General features: G+C 37.2%; 2 protein-coding genes across 2 annotated transcripts; one reads left to right on the plus strand and one right to left on the minus strand.

The window, feature by feature from the left end:
- Nucleotides 1-685: 685 nt before the first annotated feature.
- TTG1 (Transducin/WD40 repeat-like superfamily protein) lies at nt 686-1,950 on the plus strand. The gene has a single exon (XM_048120042.2). The coding sequence runs from the start codon at nt 762-764 to the stop codon at nt 1,761-1,763; it is 1,002 nt and encodes a 333-aa protein (XP_047975999.2). The 5' UTR covers nt 686-761; the 3' UTR covers nt 1,764-1,950.
- Nucleotides 1,951-4,845: 2,895 nt separating this feature from the next.
- On the minus strand, nt 4,846-7,947 carry LOC148933263 (uncharacterized). Its single transcript, XM_089059787.1, has 3 exons — nt 7,398-7,947; nt 5,811-6,536; nt 4,846-4,910 (listed from the first exon to the last, which is right to left on the minus strand). The coding sequence occupies exons 1-3, from the start codon at nt 7,945-7,947 to the stop codon at nt 4,846-4,848; spliced, it is 1,341 nt and encodes a 446-aa protein (XP_088915913.1).
- Nucleotides 7,948-20,656: the final 12,709 nt, after the last annotated feature.

Below are 20,656 nucleotides of genomic sequence, written 5' to 3' on the forward strand. Positions count from 1 at the left end.
TATAGTGACTATAGTACTATTCCTTTGCGCGCGCTAACATCATATTCTATATTCCCAACTTATAATTAAAAAATGTGAAAACAATTATTTCACTCACACATTTGTATTTAGTAAATTGGAATAGTATGAAAGTTTTCCATTTTACCTGATTCTCTATCATCAGTTACACCTACACGGGTTCATTCCACTACACAATAACAAACATTATCGTATAAAAAAATTAGTTTACAAATCAAGAGATACAATTCTTATTTCACACGAGTCAAAATTTATCATTAGCATATAGAAATTTTTTTAATAATATATTCCAGAAAAATAGAAATATAACCGCAGACGGCTGCTAAAAAACATCAAAATCAGTCTACCCACTTGGATTGTGGATGAAATGAGTTAAAAAGTCGTTTACGAATTACGACACATATTTTGAATGACACGTATATAATGAAAATGAAAGACGACAAAAAGTTAAGAATGTTGGTCCAATGGGCCAATTAAATTTGTGTCATGGGCCTATAAAATAAATTGGTCCAGGCTTCAGCCCCAGCTTACTAATCAACAGGAATATTGGAAAAATCGTTAGCAAAGACAAGTCTCCAGTCAAGTGAAAAGGATAGGTGTGGGCCCCGCCACCACGAAGCCGCCGGTCAAAGAAAAAGTCACCCCTCTTTAACCAATCAGACCACACACACTCGAAGATTCAAATAAATCATCAGAAATTCGAAACCCTAGATTTCCAGTTCCTCTCGATTTCCACGAATTCAATGGAAAATTCGACCCAGGAATCCCACCCCCGACCTGAAAATGTCGTCACCTACGAATCCCCCTACCCAATCTACGCCATGGCCATCTCCGCCGTGAACCGCCGCCGCGTCGCCGTCGGCAGCTTCATCGAGGAGCTGAAGAACCGCGTCGACATCCTCTCATTCTCGGAAGATTCATCCTCTCTCAAGCCCGTCCCTTCTCTCTCCTTCGACCACCCTTACCCCCCGACGAAATTACTCTTCCACCCCTCCGTCTCCGCCCCTTCCAACCTCCTCGCCTCCTCCGGCGACTTCCTCCGCCTCTGGGAGGTCAAGGACTCCTCAATCGCGGCCGTCTCCACGCTCAACAACAGCAAAACCAGCGAGTACTCGGCTCCGCTGACCTCATTCGACTGGAACGAGGTCGAGCCGCGGAGGATCGGAACGTCGAGCATCGACACGACCTGCACGATTTGGGATATCGACAAGGGCGTGGTGGAGACGCAGCTGATCGCGCACGACAAGGAGGTTTACGACATAGCGTGGGGCGAGGCTGGGGTTTTCGCGTCGGTTTCCGCCGACGGCTCCGTGAGAATCTTCGATTTGAGGGATAAGGAGCATTCGACGATCATCTACGAAAGCCCCATGCCGGATACGCCGTTGCTGAGATTGGCTTGGAATAAGCAGGATTTGAGGTATATGGCGACGATCTTGATGGATAGCAATAAAATTGTGATATTGGATATCAGGTCTCCGACAATGCCGGTGGCGGAGCTGGAGAGGCATAGTGCTAGTGTGAATGCAATTGCGTGGGCGCCGCAGAGTGCTAGGCATATTTGCTCTGCCGGTGACGATGCCCAGGCGTTGCTTTGGGAGCTGCCCACGGTGGCTGGCCCCAATGGGATTGATCCCATGTCCATGTACTCTTCCGGTGCAGAGATTAACCAGCTGCAGTGGTCGGCCGCCCAGCCGGATTGGATTGCCGTTGCGTTTGCCAACAAGATGCAAATGCTCAAAGTTTGAGGTATTGTTCTTTGGATTAATACTGCTGTGTTTCTTGATTTTGTGAAGTTAAAGTGGCCCTATTAGTTTCTTCTTATTGGGTTATGTTGTATGTATTAGTGAAGATTGTGTTGTAGTTGGTGCTAAAGATTATACATTTGTTCTCCACAGTCTTGATATTGCAATGTAGTATAATTTGCCAAGTTCATTTCAGTTCTTTTTCGTGTTTTTTTTTTGGTAGAGTAGTGATCATTGTTCAGATTGGTTTTTAGTCATCAATTCTGGTCGTTGCTCTGTTGGTGCTAGTTATTTTTTAGTTAGAAGCTTAAAAATTGTATGTAGAGACTGAATTCAGCTAAAGAATCTGCTTTGTCTTACTGCACTTTTAAAATACAGGGCCTAACACCGCATTTGCTCGATGCATACCCCATACAATGGGAGGCATTCACTAGTTTGTTTGTAAGAAACTAAGTATGAATTGCTGCATTCATAGTATATATAGTAATTACTCTTTTTTGCTGGCTTATTAAATTCTTGGCAATCATGAAACTATATGCACATCTAGAAGTAAAGGAGGAGTTAAATAGTGATTGTGGACTTCTATAATGGTCCAGAACAAGGAAAAAGAACAGCCTGAAACAAATGCTAGTTGAGAACTCAATTGTTGTTGTGATAAGGCATATGTATAGTAGGATTAGTAGCAAGCCTATAGAAAGAGCTTCTCCAATGATTTAACAAACTGCATGACATGATTCCAACAGAGTGAAACGGAAATGAAAATGCCATTCTTATTCAATTTGCCCTTCATTCACGTATGCTCCCTCCATATAGTATACTAAGTGTCTAACTTTGACTTGACCCAATTTTTAGTAATGTGAATGATTACATACGCAAAAAAGTTAGTGTCACTTTTATATACTCCCTTCGTTCCCAAAAATAGTCCGCATTTTTGCCATTTTGATTTGTTCAGTTCTATTTTTGGAATTGTTTCACAAAACATACAAATGATGTGCGACACACTAACGACTAACACTATAATTACTTTTTCTCCATGTCTCATATTTTACTAATTTCTTATAAAACTTATGTTATCCCCAAATCTCTGCAACACCTAATAAAATAAATAAATAATCATGTATTGGTAGAAGGACTGAAATGAAAAATGGGGGATACATTGGCTAATGGATGGAGTATTTAGGGCATCCGCAATGCTAGAAAATAATTGTGGTCGGATTGCACCTGGGGTCCGGCTTTTTTTTGTCTATTTAAACTCCACAACGTTTTCATTCCTTCTACATTATTCCTAAGATTTTTCTGAAATATAATTGTTTAAAGTTTTAATTTTTATGAATGGTAGTTTTTGAATTTTTAGGAATTGTAATTTTTAATTTATAGAGTTTGTAATTTTATAAATTTCTAGGTTCTGTAATTTATAATTTTTGAATGAACAATGAATTTTCCGAAATATAATTGTTCAATGTTTTCAATTTTAATAGTAAAATAGTTTGAAGTTGTAAATAGTGGAAATTAATGTTTGTTGCGAATGGGGCTTGGATGGGGCCTATAGGGCTGTGAGAGTTGTTGTCTAGCGCGGAAAATGAGGGAAATGATGATGTGCAGAGGACTTAAGGCCTGGATAGGATGCCCTTAATACTGATTTATTTGTTCAAGTATATTAGTATTGCAATACTATTTGTTTAAATTGTACTAAAAAATAGCACGACTCCATTTCAATCTCGTTATAATTCGTTGGATTGTAGTAAACGGAAATGAAAACCCTTCTTCCTGTACTCTAAAAATACATGAACTAATTTGTGATATACATATAAATTATTAAATCTTGTTAAAATAAATAAAAAGGTAAAAAACATAAACTTATACTGTTACAACCGCCTATGAAAAATAAAAACACATACTACATCTTCCCACGTAAAATAGTTTTGTTTTTCAATATTGGTACACCTATCAACTTACTCTATCTATTTGATTATTTATGATAGGTTTATCTCTCTATTGAATCTCATTTGTATCATTTATCTACCTATGATAGGTTTATCTCTCTATTGAATCTCATTTATGTATTTATGATAGGTTAATATTTTTAGTGAATTTGTGAATCTCATTTGCACCTTAAACTTATGGTACCAATTTTTTCGTTTCTCTATCTTTTATAACTCATACTTTGTTTTATAACTCTTCCAATATTCGTGGACGCCTGAATATGAGTAAAGAGTGCGATAAGTCAGTGAGGTGTGTTTGAAATAAAATCTCCCGATCCAGAGAATCCATTAGGCACCGGGTCTAAGAACTCAGAGAATCCTTGGGTTACCTGTCGTTGGGACACAATCACTTCCTTCGCCCTTCAAAACCCTCAACCCGCTGTTGCTAAAAAGGTTAGTACAGGGAAGCAGAGATCGAATCCACAGAGACAGATGTGCAAGTAAACATGCTCAAAGACCTGAAAACTATTTTTGGCTTCTGCCACGCAATTTTCGGGGTTGAGATTTAATTCTAGACTTGGTAAATGAAATATTCTACTCTAACAGCTAGATCTAGGCAGGGACATGCATAATGACTAAAAGTATTTGAAACAACTACTTGACTGGGTAAACAACTTCCTAAGCTAGCCTAGACATAGGAAAAGCTAAACGTGGGGACCATTTCCTTAAATGGCATAGTACGACGGAAAAAGCTGCAGATTAACCAACTAAAGGGCTAACTAACAGCTAGGGGTGTGTCGATACGATATATCGTATCGAAAATGTTGTATCGTGTTTCGTATCGAAAATATCGATATGAAAGAATTTCATATCGTTATCGTATCTAAAGTTTCGATATACCGAAATTTCGATACGGATAATATTTGTATCGTTATCGATCGATATTTCGATATATCGTACCGAAATTCGATATATCGTTCTATATCGAATTTCGGTACGATATATCGAAATATTGTATCGTATCGTATCGAAAACCTGTATATAAAAAAAATGATTTCAAAACTGAAAAATGACACAAAATTAATAAAACATCAATACAATAAAATAAATAGTGTTCTTATCTCCATAATCAAAATACAACACTATGACATTCCAAAAAAAAACTAGTAGTTGTCTTGATCTTGATCTTGATTCTTGAACACCGAACCCTTCATCTTGTCGAAATCATCTAGAAATATTAACCTACATAATCCAAGATCAAAAGAGATGAGAGATTAGAATTGAACAATAAAATGGGCATATACAATTAGATATACACCACAAAGAAGTGGACATTTAATTGACAAATTACAAACACAAATAAGAGAATAGCACTGACTATATATTGCTTGAAGTGTTACATAATAATTTTGTCATAGATAACTTAGTCACTTAGACTAATGACTCAATGTTAGCAGACAGTTTAATGCAGTGAGCTTCATATCAATGTTATCAAATAAATTAATGATTTAAACTATCTGCTTTAGCAAAATGAGAGCTCTGCAAACACAAGCTAAAATCAAAGTCTAGAACAATAGACCAATCGGCCAATCCTGCCATATCTTCTCATGTAGTACCACTTATGAACTTAATCACAATTTATAAATCAAAGTCTATAATAATAGACCAATCCAGTCATATCAACTCATATAATTTACTTATGAACTCAATCTCAATTAAGAAGCCTAATGGCCACCACATATCAGATAGCAACCAAATTTAAGACTAATACCTCATCATTTGGTGGATCAACTAGTAGAAGATACATTTAGAGAACTATCTCGAGTCTCTTGAGTAATGGTTGAGTGACTTGAGCCTAAAAAAAACATAAAATGGAATTAATAAGACTCCCTCTGTCCCATTAGAAATGCAACGTTTTCCTTTTCGGTCTGTCCCATTAAAAATGAAACGTTTCTAAAAATGGAAATATTACCCTCTCTACTTTTTCTTCTCTCTTACTTTACTCTCTCTTCATTAACTCACAAAACAACACTACATAAAATCTCGTGACGAAAAGCAAATGTTGCATATTTAATGGGACGGAGGGAGTATATGACAAATAAAGTTCATAAATTAAAGAAACACTTACTTTTTTCAATTTCTTCAATTTCTTGATAAAAAGCAAGGTCGTCATCGGTTGGATCCTTGTATAAGCTAAAATCATCCGCTTTGAGCCAATCATTGGTGCACACCAATGCCTCAACCATTTTTGGACTCAAACTAGTCCTAAAAGGATCTACAACTCTTTTGCCCAAACTAAAGGCGGATTCACTAGCTACGGTTGAGCTTGGAATTGCAAAGATATCTTTTGCAATGAGCGAAAGGATTGGATACCTTGTTCCACTTACTTTCCACCATTCTAAAAGATCAAAACAAGGATTAGATCGCTTCTCCATCTCATCGGCTAAGTACTTATCCACTTCATTAGATATTTGATTTAGTTGGTCTTGAGAAACTTCTTCTTGAACTCCATTATACAATTCATCAAAAAGACCCGAACCACATGGACCGGTATCATCTCCATCACCACTATTTTCTAGAAGTGGTATCTGAGTAACCAATGTATCACTCACTCCCTTATACTCGACCCACAAAGTCACCAAGTCATTTTTAAATCGGTCACACAACTCTTGAACCTCTTGGTTAGAATCTCCAAATCTCTTCAATTTCTTCACACTAACTTGAAGCATTTTCAGCTTGTTCCTCGGGTCCAAAACATTGGCAATAAAAATAATTGGATTCATTTTATTCCAATCACCCCAATACTTGTCAAATTTCACCTTCATTGCTTTTGCAACCTTTGACATAATCTGATCTGAATCATCACATTTTTTTTCAATCTCGATTTGTAGAGCAAACATAGACACAGAAATCATTTGGGATGTAGGAGTTTTTGATGCAGTTAACTCTAAAGTGACATCATAAAAATTCTTGAGAAAATGAACAAATGCTTTTGCATTATCCCAATCTTCTTTAAGTGGAGGTCCCATTCTTTGTTTACCCTTATCATCCTTTTCTTCAAAGTATCTCATGAAAGGAATCCATTCTTCAGCCATTCTTTCAAACACCCTTCTGTATTTCAATGCAACATCAAGCATTTTATATGTTGAATTCCACCTCGTTTTCACATCCATGGGCACCGTTGACATACAAGGAAACTTGGCAAGTACTGCATACTCTCTAAATTTACTCAATCTAGAAGTGGAAGAATGAATAAACACAACAACATTTCTTATAGATTTAATTGCACAATTAAGCTCCTTTAATCCATCTTTGACAATCAAGTTGAGTATATGACAAACACATCTCAAATGCAAATACTTTCCATCAAATTGCAATGTGTTTTCAATATGCAATCTTTTCTTCAAATAATCAATCGCAGTATCATTTCAAGAAGCATTATCAACCACAATGGAAAATATTCTTTCTATCCCCCATTCTCTCAAGCAAAACTCAATCATCTTTCCTATTTCTTCCCCAACATGACTAGTGATTTTCGTGAAATTAATTATTCTCTTATGTAATTTCCAATCTCTATCTAGAAAGTGAGCAGTAATGACCATGTAATTGATATTCTGAATTGAAGTCCATGTGTCAGTAGTAATGCTCACTCTTTGCCCATTGAGCACACTTTTAATTCTCTTCTTCATATCTAAAAACAATTCAAAAACCATACCTGCTACCTTCTTTCGGTCGGGAATTCGAAACCTTGGTTCTAATTCGTGGACAAGCGCAACGAATCCTTTTCCCTCAACAGCCCGAAAGGACACTTCATCTGTAATAACATATTCCGTGACCTTCAACTCACACCTTTTTTGATTAAAAGAATGAGGCACTATCTGACTTCCTTTTCCCATAGTCTCCTTTGTCAACACAGTTTGACCCTTGTCATTTCCACTCGCACCATAAAATGGACTTAATTCACACTTCTTCTCCAAGTGATACTTCAGTCCAGTAGTACTCCCAGTAGGAGTTGGTACTTCAGCTTTGCAGTAGTTGCATATCCCTGTTTTTCTTTCTCCTTTATTCGTTGTCGTCGTTGTTTTTTCGAAGTGCGTCCAATATTGACTTCTACCTCTCTTTGTAGGAGCTAAAGGAGGTTTTTCTGAGGAATCTTCTGCTGATCGTTTTCTACTAGTACCCTCATCATTTGTTGAAGTGCTTTGTTGCTTTGATGGTTCAGAAGTAGGTGGCAGTGGAAGCGCATGAGAAGCTTCTGATTCCATTCTGAAAAAATAACAACAAAGTGAATATCTTATGTCTCTTATCTTATCTCATTTGAGCTTATAATCTCATTAAAACAACTTATGGTATAAAATAAGATTCAGTAACTTGTATAACTTTACCTTTTCAGAGTTAATGAATGAGTTTTAATATCTTATGCAGGGACCATCAAATGCAAGTGGGGATTTGTCTGTATCTGCATCTGGAGAAGGTAATCATCCTTCAAAATTTTTCCATAGAACCTGAACAACACCAAGAAACATACATACTTATAATTTGATTGTTGCTTTAGAACAGACAACACAACAGTTGATTATTGCTCCTTAATATTCACACATATTAAAGACATATTGAGAATGATTGGATTTGGAGTATACTGAATACTTTCCGTTTATGATGCTGATGCATTCATATTTAATCACTACTTAATTAAATCCATTGCAAATAAATAGCATACCACATTTGTACAACAACTTGGCTTCAAATAAAAAGTGACCAACTTAATTTGGTAAGATAATTAAAGAATGGAATCATCTTGGAAGTTTATAAACCATGAAATTGCTTATATAGAACATAAATTAAAATACTCACTTAATTAATTTGAGTCTACTGAAGCTGAAGGGTTGTAGAATATAGGAGCTGCAAGCCTGCAGCCGCTCGCCGGAGATAAGAGATGCGGTGGGGAGCATGAGAGAAGCTGGAGGACGTCGCCGGAGATGGACCGTGGAGGCGTGGACGATGAATTGTGAGAGAATCGTATTCGTGAGAGTGAGATTGAGATTTGAGATAAAGACGGCGTGAGCGTGAGGTGAGCGATAGGGTTCCAAATCCTAGGGATTTAGGGTTTCATGTATATATTTTATAAATATATTAATTAATTAAATAGATTTATATATATTTATAATTTTAAATTTTAATATGTATTGAATTTCAATATGTTTCGATATATACGATATATATCGTATATTCGATATGAAACGATATATCGAAAATATCGATATATATAGTATATTCGATATGAAACGATATATCGCGATATAAGGAAATTCATATCGTTATCGTATCGAAAACTTACGATACAATATTGTATCGTATCGAAAATTACGATATATCGAAAATTCGATAATTTTTCGATATTTTTCAATACGATACGAGCGATATATCATTTTTTCGATATTTTTCCCCAGCCCTACTAACAGCGACATCATCTTCTCTAACTTTTATCACGAAACAACCGGTGAAGAATAGAGCAAACAAAGATCGAAACAGGGCAAACGAAATTAAACCGATTGACACAAAGAACTACTGAAACTAACACAATCTATGACTGCTAGACGAGGCAAACGAGTAAATAGAATTTAAAATATCATAACCATGCAAATGCGAACAGATCTACACGTCGGATGCTTCATCCACTTCGGATCCAAGCCATCCACAACAATCAAACACCATTTCCATCTCCGATCTTCATAGATTCAACTAGATTCAACTGATCAACTACAAATCTCCATGCAATTCAAACTCCAAACTCAGATCAGCCAACAATATCCACCAAAACAAACAAATAAAAGGACAATATCATAACTGAAACCAAAATAGCAATCTCCATAGCAAAATACGAAGTATCCAACGAGAGAATAACAAAGCACAATCGAGCTTTGAACAGCGAAGACTCGGAGAAATACAAAATGTAAACACAAAGCAAATAACGATTGTATCTTCGCCTCCGTAGAGACGGTGTTACACCACAACTAAATCTGAAACGTGAACTCCCCAAGATGATTCCCCTCAAAGTGTGTGTAGAGAAAATGGAAGAGCTAAGCTAAGAGCCGAGGTGGAAAAAGAGATATCTTCATGTTGATCGCGTGCTCTTATTTATAGTAGGTAGAGCTTCTAGACTGTTCTTGTGATTCCCATTTTGCCCTCCATTTGGAGGCTCCTTAGTCTAGTAACTCTTCCTTCTTCCGCTCACTTTTCCCGCCAACTTCTTCTTCCAGGCAATCTTCGTCTTTTTCCTGGGGCTGGCGATTTCTCTACACACACTTGGCTTATAAAACCTTGTTAGACCCAGGAAAACACAAAATTCATCCCCCTAACCAATGCATGAAACTAGCCTTATCAATGAGCTTATCTCATTTTTTGTAAGAAGTTTCTTATGTGTGAATGTATGTCAAACTTAGTTGCAGGTTTTGTTGGGGATTCTGTATTACAAGAGATAAAATTAGTCGGGCGTAATACAACCCAAGAAGCAAGAAAAATTCGAAACAAGTAAACCGTGAAAGTTGTTAGCGGAGTCGAGGAGTCCTCTTTCTGCAAGACGAGATACGCCCCAGTAGTGCTATTCGGATTGACGTTTCGTCCCCAAAGATAAAACGACTACGTCTCTGATGAAGCAGCACTGCTATCAGCAGAGCTCTGGCGAACTGGATGGAGGTGAGGACATAACTTCGACAGAAGAACAATGCAAGAGAGAGAGAGAGAGCTTATGCTTTGTAGAATGCTTGTGAATTGATGTCTACAATGCAAGAGTATGCATGCCTATTTATAGGCCAAGTCCACTCATTTGAATTGATGGAGTCAACACTCATAATGTGTGTCATAATGACTAGATTGTAACCGCCAGGGGTTACTAGCCGCTACGGACGTTATAAACGTCAACAATGGAGCATGAACCTGGACGGATGTATCTAGACACCTCTCACGTAGTTGTTCATTCCAGAAATATATCTGGACGACCCGATCAATGTGCACGCATTCTACGAAGCCACATTATTTTATCTACGTGTCCAAAATAATATTAATTAATTATTTAAATAATTAATTACATATCTCCATATATCATGACATACTTTAATACTCCCTCTGTTTCGCCATAGTTAAGGCGAAACTTTTCGACACGAAGTTTTAGAAATGAATATTGAATGTGTTAAATAAATAGATAAAAAAGTAAGAGAGATGAAAATGTAGAGAGAATAAAGTATGAAGTGAATAAAGTAGAGAGAGTAAACTAAGAGAAAGTAAAGTAAGAAAGAGAAAAAGTTACCATATAAGGAAATGACTCAACTATGAAGAAATTTCCCGAAATGATAAAATGACTCAACTATAGTGAAATGAAGGGAGTATATTATTTCACACTCACCGGGAATCGGTTTAGAGAAAGTGAATATACTACAATCATCTACTCGAAGCGTAGATCGATTATAAATTATTTAATTATTTTAAAATTAAATAATCCGTCACTTGTACGACCCGGTCCAATTGCGTTGACCGGACTACGATTCCAACAGGTTTGGAGTTAACAAGAGATTTTTTGATTTTATTGAACTTTTGCAGGAAGAAGCCAAAGAGGAGAGCGATGATGACATGAGATTCAGACTGTTTGATTAGGAATTTCAAAGTCTTGGGCCACAGACTAATTTGAGTTACAAATAGTAATCAATATATATGTTTTTTTTGGTTGTATAGTAATAGTACTATGCCCTTGTTTTGTAATAGTTACAATTTACTGATTTCAAGTTAATTATGTTGTTTCCTGTATTGTGTTGGATAATTGGACTGAACCTTCTTTAGCTCATTGTTTACTTCATGGGAAAATATGCAATTAGGATTTTACTAGAAACATCATAAATTCACATTTAATTTGATAGTACTATATTATATGCAATAAAATTAATTAAATTGAGAGAGATAAAATATTAAAATTGAAAGTTCTTTTAAAAAGTTAGAATAAAAAGGATATATGTAATTATATATTCAAAACTAATACTTTCTCCCTCCCCTGTTACTTCATGCGTTTCTTTTCGCCACGAGATTTAAGAAAGTTGTGTTTAGTGAGTTAAATAAAGTAGATGAGAGAATAAAGTAAGATAAAGTACAAAAAGTAAAGTAAATGAAAGAATAAAGTAAGTGAGATTAAATGTTTTGTTTTTAGCAAAAAAAAAAGCAGAAATAACTCAAGTAACTTGGGACAGCCCAAAATGAAATACGACTCAAGTAACATGAGACGGAGGAAGTATATAAAAGTTATATTTTCAAAAAATAAATAGAAATATAATAACTATAAAATAGAAAGTATTTCATCCGTCCCACTTATGATGATACATTTTCCTTTTTAGTTTGTCCCAACCAAGATGACACATTTCATTTTTTGATAACTTTCTCTCTTCAATTAATACACCCAATCATTTTTTCTTACTTTTATTTAAATATTCATCTTTCTTTCTCTCTATTTTAATACTTACACCCATCTTTTCTCTCTCCAATTAAATACATTAACCAATAACTCCTAAAATCCCGTGCCGGCTAAGGAATGTGTCATCTTAGCCGGGACGAAGGGAGTATAATAAATAAAATGCAGTTAAATAAAAAGTAGGAGTAGTTGAATGGACTAAGAAAGTGTAAGAGGAAGACACGTTGAACAAAACTATACAACATTTGCTGATCTTTGAAATTTCAGGCCTATCTACCGATATTCAGGCCGATCTACCGATATTCAACTAGAAACGATCGACTTCTCACACAAAACAAAACAAAACAAAAACAACGCACATCACTGAAATTTCAAGGCGATCAAAGATTCATACAAGATAAACCAATACAATCCTCTAAATAACAATAACTACGCATATTATTAAAATTTCAAGCCAGATCCATAAAGATTCAACTAGAACCAAATTTTAAGGCCCTCTTTAATTGTCAATGAAAACCCCGTAGATGCTCTTCCAAACAAATTTTTTTTACTAATATAAATTCCAAAATTATGAAAGTGCAAAATAGCAGAAATTAAACACTTTCTTTACTCTGTGGAGACAATAGAAAATCATGAATAAAAAATACTCCCTTTCGTCCTATTAAATATGCAACATTTGGGAATCGACACATGTATTTATGTAGTGTTGTTTTGTTAGTTAATGAAGAGAGAGTAAAGTAAAAGAGATGAAAAAGTAGAGATATAAATGTTTTCATTTTAGGAAACGTTTCATTTTTAATGGGACAATCTAAAAAGGAAAACGTTTCATTTTTAATGGGACAGAGGGAGTATCTGCCATATGTACAAAGAAAAAAAAAGAGAGTAAAGTAAAAGATATGAAAAAGTAGAGATAGAAATGTTTCCATTTTAGAAAACTTTTCATTTTTAATGGGACAATCTAAAAAGGAAAACGTTTCATTTTTAATGGGACAGGGGGGGTATCCGTTATATGTACAAAGAAACAAAAAAAAAAAAAAAAGAGGAAAGGTAGAATTTGAGATATTGCAAGAATTTGCAATTACATTTGATTTTGATACATCCGAAAAGCAATTACATTTGGTAAATCGAGCAGCCAAAAATAGATTAATCCAGGCCCGGACAATTGCATTTTAATATTCAAATAAAAATCTAGGAAGATAATAGATCAATATGAAGAGTTAGATAATATACTACTACCTCCGTCCCCCAAAGCTTGACACGGTTTGACCCGGCACATGTTTTAAGAAGTTGTTTGACTTTGTATTAAATGAAGGTGTGTCGTGGAGTTTGAGTCCCACATTATTTGTATTCTTTTATTCTTGGCTATGAAATGAGGTGTAAAGGCTATTCTTAAATTGTTGAGAACCTTTTTTTGTTGCGATCAATTTATGCAGATTTTGATGTAATTAAATTTTTTTTCGAAAAATCTGAAAATTGATTAAATACAACAAGCTAACAATTCTGGAAAATGAAACATACCCATTTCAGTTGGGATTAAATACACTAACATTTCATAAAACAATTGATGCATATCCATATCCAAATATAGGTGTTGCCACCTTAATCCATACATTTTTAGAATTTTTGGGGAGGGAAATCCCAACCACCTACTACAATTAGGAGGAAAATTAATTCAAACTAGTGGAGGGAAATTCAAACCACACCTATCTATAAAAGTAATAGCTACATCTTCAAAATGAGACTTTTAGTACTAGTACCCTCAGAAAAATTTCATCACTGGGCAATGGAGGAGCCTGCTGGAATAGAAACACGCACGGTTGGAGGCACCAAAAAAAATCAGAGTCTGCTACGAGGGATGCAGGCATGAGTATTACCACATGGAGAAATTGAAAAGGCAACAAAAGCGTTTGGAGTAAGCAGGGGTACAGTCCACAGAATGTGGGCAGAAGCTCAGCTCCAAATAGAGAGTGGATTACTTGTCAACATAGTAGACAGACTTAGAGGCTACAATCACAAAGACAAACTTGAGCTTGATGCTGCCAAGGTAAAAGAATTTTCAGTTCTTGAAAGATCTAACATTCACAAAATTGCTGCAAAACTTGAGGTAAGTAAGACCACAGTAGGTAAGTTTGTGAAAGCAGGGCATCTTAGGCCACACACAAATGCTATAAAGCCATTACTTACTGCCTCAAACAAATTAGCAAGAATGAGATTGTGTCTCAGCCATGTTCAACCAACCATAGTGGATGGTAAGCTAAAATATCACTCAATGCACAATGTTGTGCACATAGATGAAAAATGGTTTTACATGACTAAGGCTACAGATAGATACTACCTTCTGCCCGATGAAATTGAGCCATATAGAGCACGTAAGTCAAAGCGGTTCATCACAAAGGTGATGTTCATGTGTGCTGTGTGTAGACCAGTAATTGCAGCAGATGAACAAGTACTTTTTGATGGAAAAATAGGCATTTTTCCATTCACAACTATGGAGCCAGCAAATAGAAATTCAAAGAACAGGCCAAAAGGGACTATGGAGACTAAACCCATTGAATCAATGAACAAGGAGGTGATGAGAGACTGCCTCATTCATAAGGTACACATTTTTTCCCTTACTTATTTAATCAAACAGTAACAGATCATATATGTGTAGATCATACCAGCAATCAAGGAGAAATGACCAGATAATATAAGCAAGAAGATATTCATCCAACAAGACAATGCCAAGCCTCATATAAATCGCAATGATGCAGATTTTCTAGCTGTTGCTTCCACAGATGGGTTCAAGTTCCATATCAGGTGCCAACCACCACAATCCCCAGATTGTAATGTATTGGATTTTGGGTATTTCAGAGCTATACAATCTCTACAGGATGATAAAGTGGCAAATGGAGTGGATGACTTGTTGAGGAATGTGCATATTTCTTTTGACGAGCAGGGCTGCCGCCTGCTGTGTCGCTCGCCGCCGGCTCCAGTGGACCAGCCATCGCCGCCTTTCCTCTCCAGCGGAAAGGTATCGCCTTTCTCCCTCCATCTCTTTCTCTGTCATGCGTGGGACTCCGGAGTCGTCATCGCGCCTACGCCGTCAGTCTCGGCGAGCGAAGCTGCTGACCATCCCGCCTCTGCCGCATCGTCACTCGCTTCGTCGCCGGACAACCCCTCATTCTCAAGCTAAGTCACCCTTCCCCACTACCCCTTTAATTATTACATAACTTTTCGGAGTTCTCGATCGATTATTGCTTTCATTACTTGTGTGATCAAAGTTTGGGAATCGCACTACTTAGTTCCAGTAACCTATATTGCCATTTAAAAAGCTTGATTCTTGATCACTGAGTCGTTCTTATTGTTGCTAATAGATGAGATTCCTATTGAAAATTCTAAGTCCTTGGCTACTACTTGTGGTTGTTCTACACATGATGCAAGATAAGGTGTTGGGGTGTTGAGGTATTTACCTCACTCGGTTGATCCTCGGTTTATGCAGTTGTTCCTCCCCTTCGCCGCTGCCTCTCCTCGCCTTCTTGCTCCTCTCATTTCCTTGCTGCACTCCTTGATTTTGAGTGAATTTGTGGTGTCGAAAGAAGAGGAGAGGGGAAGGGAGATAGGGCTGCTTATATAGTGCTCTATTTTTGTTGTTTGTGCCGAAACTTGGGGACAAAGACTCCCATTTTTGGCTGCCAGCTTGCTCCCTTTCGAACTTGATGTTTATGCTTGGTATGCTATTTTGGTGTAAGTTGGGGCTGCCTCTCTTGGCTGCTATCTCAGCCTCGGTTGATGAGGAAAGAGAATCTGATGTTGCCTCTAAAAGGCCTTAGGGATGAGCTCACTCCTTGCTCATTCTTGTCTTTTTTTCTTTCTTGGAAGATTGATGATGCATTGTATAGATTGTCATACTAACTAATTGAAGAAGTCTCCAATCTTGAGTCTTTGTGAAGCCTATTTCTAATATCCTTTTCGGTGCTAATTTGTAGATATATGGGTTGTCATCCTTGGAGCTTGTGGAGGCTGAAAATCGAGATGGGAATGAGGGAAACACTTAGATATAGTTGCTCTATTAGGCTAGTATCCAAATATTGTTGTTTGGCATCTTTGAAATGCTAAGTTGTAGCTTCCACTTTTGTATTTCAACATATACCCATTGTGTAGCAAAAATCTCACATATATCAATAATATTGTGTAGTCCTTTTCCATAACTTTCTCCAAGATATGTAAATCCTCTTCATAAAGTATTGTACTAATTTATTCTCTTTTCCTTTTTGCATGAATAACTTCTTATTTCTTATTCTCCACAACGGAAATTCTACGTTCACACATCTTCTAATCGAAAATTAATTAAGTTAATAAATCCGATTTATCTCGAAGGTAAGGAACGAAATTCTGGGGCGTCACATTCCATCCTTCTTAAAAAAAATCGTCCCGAAATTTGCGCTGCTCTACTCGAAAAGCACGGGGTAATACTTCTTCATCTTATCCTCCAAACCCATGTGGCTTCTTCTTTCCCGTGGTGCTTCCTAAGTACCTTCACCGAAGTGATCAACTTATTTCTTAACTGTTGCACTTTTCTGTCCATGATTGCTTTTGGCCTTTCCTCGTAGCTCACTGATAAGGCTCGTTTCATGCATCGGTTTAGGGTTAAAATTCTGTGCAATTGGGGCGCTAATGTGCATTTATGAGTTCAGGTGCGTAGTAAATCTGTCGGACCCAGGAGTTGCTGTTACCTGACCTGGCAGATGCAAAAGAGATGGAATTGAAGTAAAAATCAGACGTTGTCGTTCGGACCTGGGAGAATCAAAAGTTAGCGACAAGAGCAGAATGGAGCGAGAGCAGATTATTTTAAAGAGTCTTACTCAAGGGCAAGAGTGTAAAATCACCAGAGACCGTGAAGAACAAGAGAGACCGTGAACGGCACTTCTGCACTTTCCTAGCTCTAGCTCTAGTTCCACACTTCAAATTTTCATTTCGTCTGCTGCGCACTTGGACATGGAGGATCTGGCCACCGTGGTTCTCATCGTTATCATCGTTATTTTGCTGTGTAACACCGCCTTGTGAAGGCGAAGAAACAATCTTACTTGCTTTCGTTTAGTACTTTGTGGTTTTTAAGTTCGTAACTCTAGTTTCTGACTTTGATCTACTGGATTCAGACCCATTTCTAGTTATTATGGAAGTTTATGTTTGCTTTTGTTGGATCTCGCTGAGTTAATCTTATTTCTTGCCTTTACTTTTGCTCTTTGTTTATTGTTGGATGTTTGGAGCTGAGATCTGTTGGTTTGTTGTTGGAGGTTGGGGATTTGCGTATGGAGATGTCTGGATTTGTTGAATCGTGATGTTTTAAGAGTTGAAGTTTCGCATATTTGGTGCTTGATGTTTACGTTGTGCATGATTATGGCTATTTACTTTCTGTTTCTGCATCCTTTAGGTCCAGTAGCGTAGATCTATTAGTTTAGACTTTAGTTTCTCGTCTTAAGTTTATATTTAAAGTTTGCTCTGTTTTCATGGTGTTTAATACTCTGTTTTATCTGCTATTCTCGTTTGATTCCTGAAGAAGATGAAGTTGTTGGTAGTTAGAACCAGATCTGCTTTATGTCAGTACTTTTCTGCATGTACTTTACTTTTTCTGCATATCTTCCAGACCCTGTCAGTACGATCTGCTTTGTCTCTTTTACTTTTCTGCATGCTTTTACAGACCCTGGTAGTTTAAGGAAATTTGTCTTTACTTTTCGCTTTATGCTTGTCTGTCCTAATTAGGAAAGTCTGTCTAGTTAAGTTTACTCCAATTGTCTTAGAACTTTAAAATATCTCATTTTCTCTCAGTCATGTATGTCCCGTACGCTCTCAGTTCTTAGACCCAGTAGGTGTTAGGTTTGGTATACTGAAAAGCATGTTTCGAGCAAGTTTCGCTCGAATAGAATCTTGCTTGTATACGTAAAACTCTATAATCCACTTTTAACCCGATTCAGTATTATTCGAGCAGTCTCGCATGGATAGAATCACTATTATTATTACATTGTGTTTGCTTGTGCATTTATAAGATGTTTTACAAACATTTAAATGCATAAGAAGTAAACAAAGTCTAAGTCTTTTGTTTAGTAGACCGGTTGTGGGCGTCGTCCACTTTAAGGTAACACGGTCAGATCTATGCAATGCTTTGCAAAAGAAAAAGAAGAATTTCACAACCTAGATAGGCTTTGGCTACCTATCGTGAAAGGTTGCAATGTCAGTCCGCATATTTTTAAGCCCTAGTGAAATAAGATGACATTGGTGTGGTATAGCACTGAACGGATCTAACAGCAAGACGTGTCTTTATGCTATCTACCGAAACACTAGGTCTTGATAAAATACTATTTCTTAATCTACATATGTTAGCATTGAGCATACGGTATTGGTTATGCACTACTTTGACTTATCAAATGGTGCGGGTTTTTCGCAACCCAATAATCCTGATATATTGGGTAATGGTGATTAATATCTAGCGGTGCTAGGATTGCTATTATGTTGAAACGTGCGCGAGGTGAGTCTCGTTTGATAATGTCCTCAAGAGGAGCTCGAACAAGGTTTTATTATTCGGAAAACTGGCCAGTTGGAGTTTTATTACTCTATGAATAATAAATAAATGTTTCTTGCTAAGTCCACTCTTGGAATTAATAAGATATAAATTAATTAAGTCCAATGCAGACATTAATTAATTAATGGACATTTATATCTTAAGCGCGTGAAATAAATAATAAACAAAGTGGAAACCCGGATTACTTGTAATTTCGGATTTGGATGGGGAGAGTTCAATATTACTTTTGTAGTGGCTGCTCGTAATATTCCAATATAAGCTTGTATTAAATTGTGGGTTCAATTTAATTAGTAAAAAGCTAATTGGAGGAGCCCATATCCAAAACCTTCCATAGATCCCTGTCTGGGCCCAAGGAACTTAATATAAATAGGAGAATAAAGGAGACATAATTAACACAATTTTTATTCTCAAAAATTTTCGAAAATTTTGAAAATCTCCAGCTGTGGAGAATTTCGAATTCTTCACCTATTCTCAAAAGGATTTCTTCTGTCTTCTTTATTCGAGTCCTAGTATTTTGATGAGATCAGCCCACCCTGATATCGGAATACAGTTCGGGAACCAGTCAGAAGATCCGTGGTCTAGTATTGAAGATCATCACGTGGAGAAGGCGCGAGCAATCGGCGATTTTTTGGAGAATCAAATCGGTAACTCTAAACCGTAGAAATCATGTTTAGGATTTATATTTTCTAAGCATGAATTATTTGCGTTCTAGCATGCAATTATCTGTTTAACATGTGAATTGATTAATCGCATAATCGGTCAAATAGATCCTACGTCTGATTTATTTGTTTTGTACAAGTCTTCCGCTGTGCAAGGGGCACCAAACCCCAACAATTGGTATCAGAGCCAGGTTTGGCTCTGATTATGTGGATTAATTTCATGTTATGTGAATTGCTTGAATGCATGTTTTCTTCGTTGCGTGGTTTGATAAATTGCGAAACCAATTCTCGCCAAATTGCGTTGTTTTTATCCGTGACTTTTGGAGAAATCGGTGGAAACTAATTCTCATAATAAAGTAATCTTTACGCCATGATTACTAGGAATTATGATTATGCATATGTTATATGATGGCGTGTGTGATTACAACAATTATTGTGTACGTGAATCAATTCTTTGATGTATGCAATATTGTTTTTGCGCCAACCGTGAATCAATTCATTCGGCGGTGGGGCTGGCCTATGATCGTGACAGCAGCGATGGCTGTCTGGTCGATCATGGCAGCAGCAGCCCCAAATCGGTGATAGCTCGCAAAGGTAGTACGATCATCGGCAAGCTAGCCAAGCTGTGTCCGCAGCCCAAGCTCTCGGGCTGGGCAGTCTGCGCGACGCATAGCAGCAGCGTGACGCCGGTGATGATTCGGACTCGCGAGTACACGGGCTGTTGTGACAGTAGCTGCGGTGAACATGCAGCGCCGGCGGAGCAGTGGGAGCTCCGTGCGCAGCGAGTTGCAGCGCTGCAAAGGCGACGTCGCAGTAGCGAAGTCGACGCAGCAGCAGCAGGCGCCGGCGGAGAGGATGCAGCAGCGCCGGAGTTCCGGGCATCAGCGGCTGCGATACCCAGCAGGCTGTCGGAGGTGACGCAGGAGCAGCGTTGGAAACGAAGCAGCAGCGTCCCTCCGTGAGCAGCCGCGCGACGTCGCGATGTCTTGTCCCGTGACTTCGGTTTCCAAATTTGATTAGGGTTTCCAAATCCTTGGATTCAATTTTGGAAATAATTCAAGATTAATTTGGAAATAAAATTTGAATATATCTTTTGTGGATTTTATATATTATATAAGATTTGATTTTGTATTAAATCATGGATTAATTATAGATTTTATCCTTATTTTATGGATTTGTAGGGATTTAAATCCTAGATGAATCCTAGTTAAATTTGGATAATGACAATCTAACATTTATTTATATCCTATGGATTAATGTGGATTTATCCCTAGACAAATCCTAGTTGGATATAGATAATGATA

Source organism: Salvia hispanica, chromosome 1, assembly GCF_029641045.1.
Source record: "Salvia hispanica isolate PSC_SH4W2 chromosome 1, Shi_PSC_v1, whole genome shotgun sequence".
Lineage (NCBI taxonomy): Eukaryota > Viridiplantae > Streptophyta > Magnoliopsida > Lamiales > Lamiaceae > Salvia > Salvia hispanica.

Coding starts and splice junctions, on each gene's coding strand:
- TTG1 (XM_048120042.2), top strand. CDS start 762: ATGGAAAATTCGACCCAGGAATCCCACCCCCGACCTGAAAATGTCGTC.
- LOC148933263 (XM_089059787.1), bottom strand. CDS start 7,947: ATGGAATCAGAAGCTTCTCATGCGCTTCCACTGCCACCTACTTCTGAA. Junction 6,537..7,397: donor CGACCGAAAGAAGGTAGCAG/GTATGGTTTTTG, acceptor GTGATGATTCAG/ATCAGATTATGTCAAAGGTT. Junction 4,911..5,810: donor AATTGAAGAAATTGAAAAAA/GTAAGTGTTTCT, acceptor TAATATTTCTAG/ATGATTTCGACAAGATGAAG.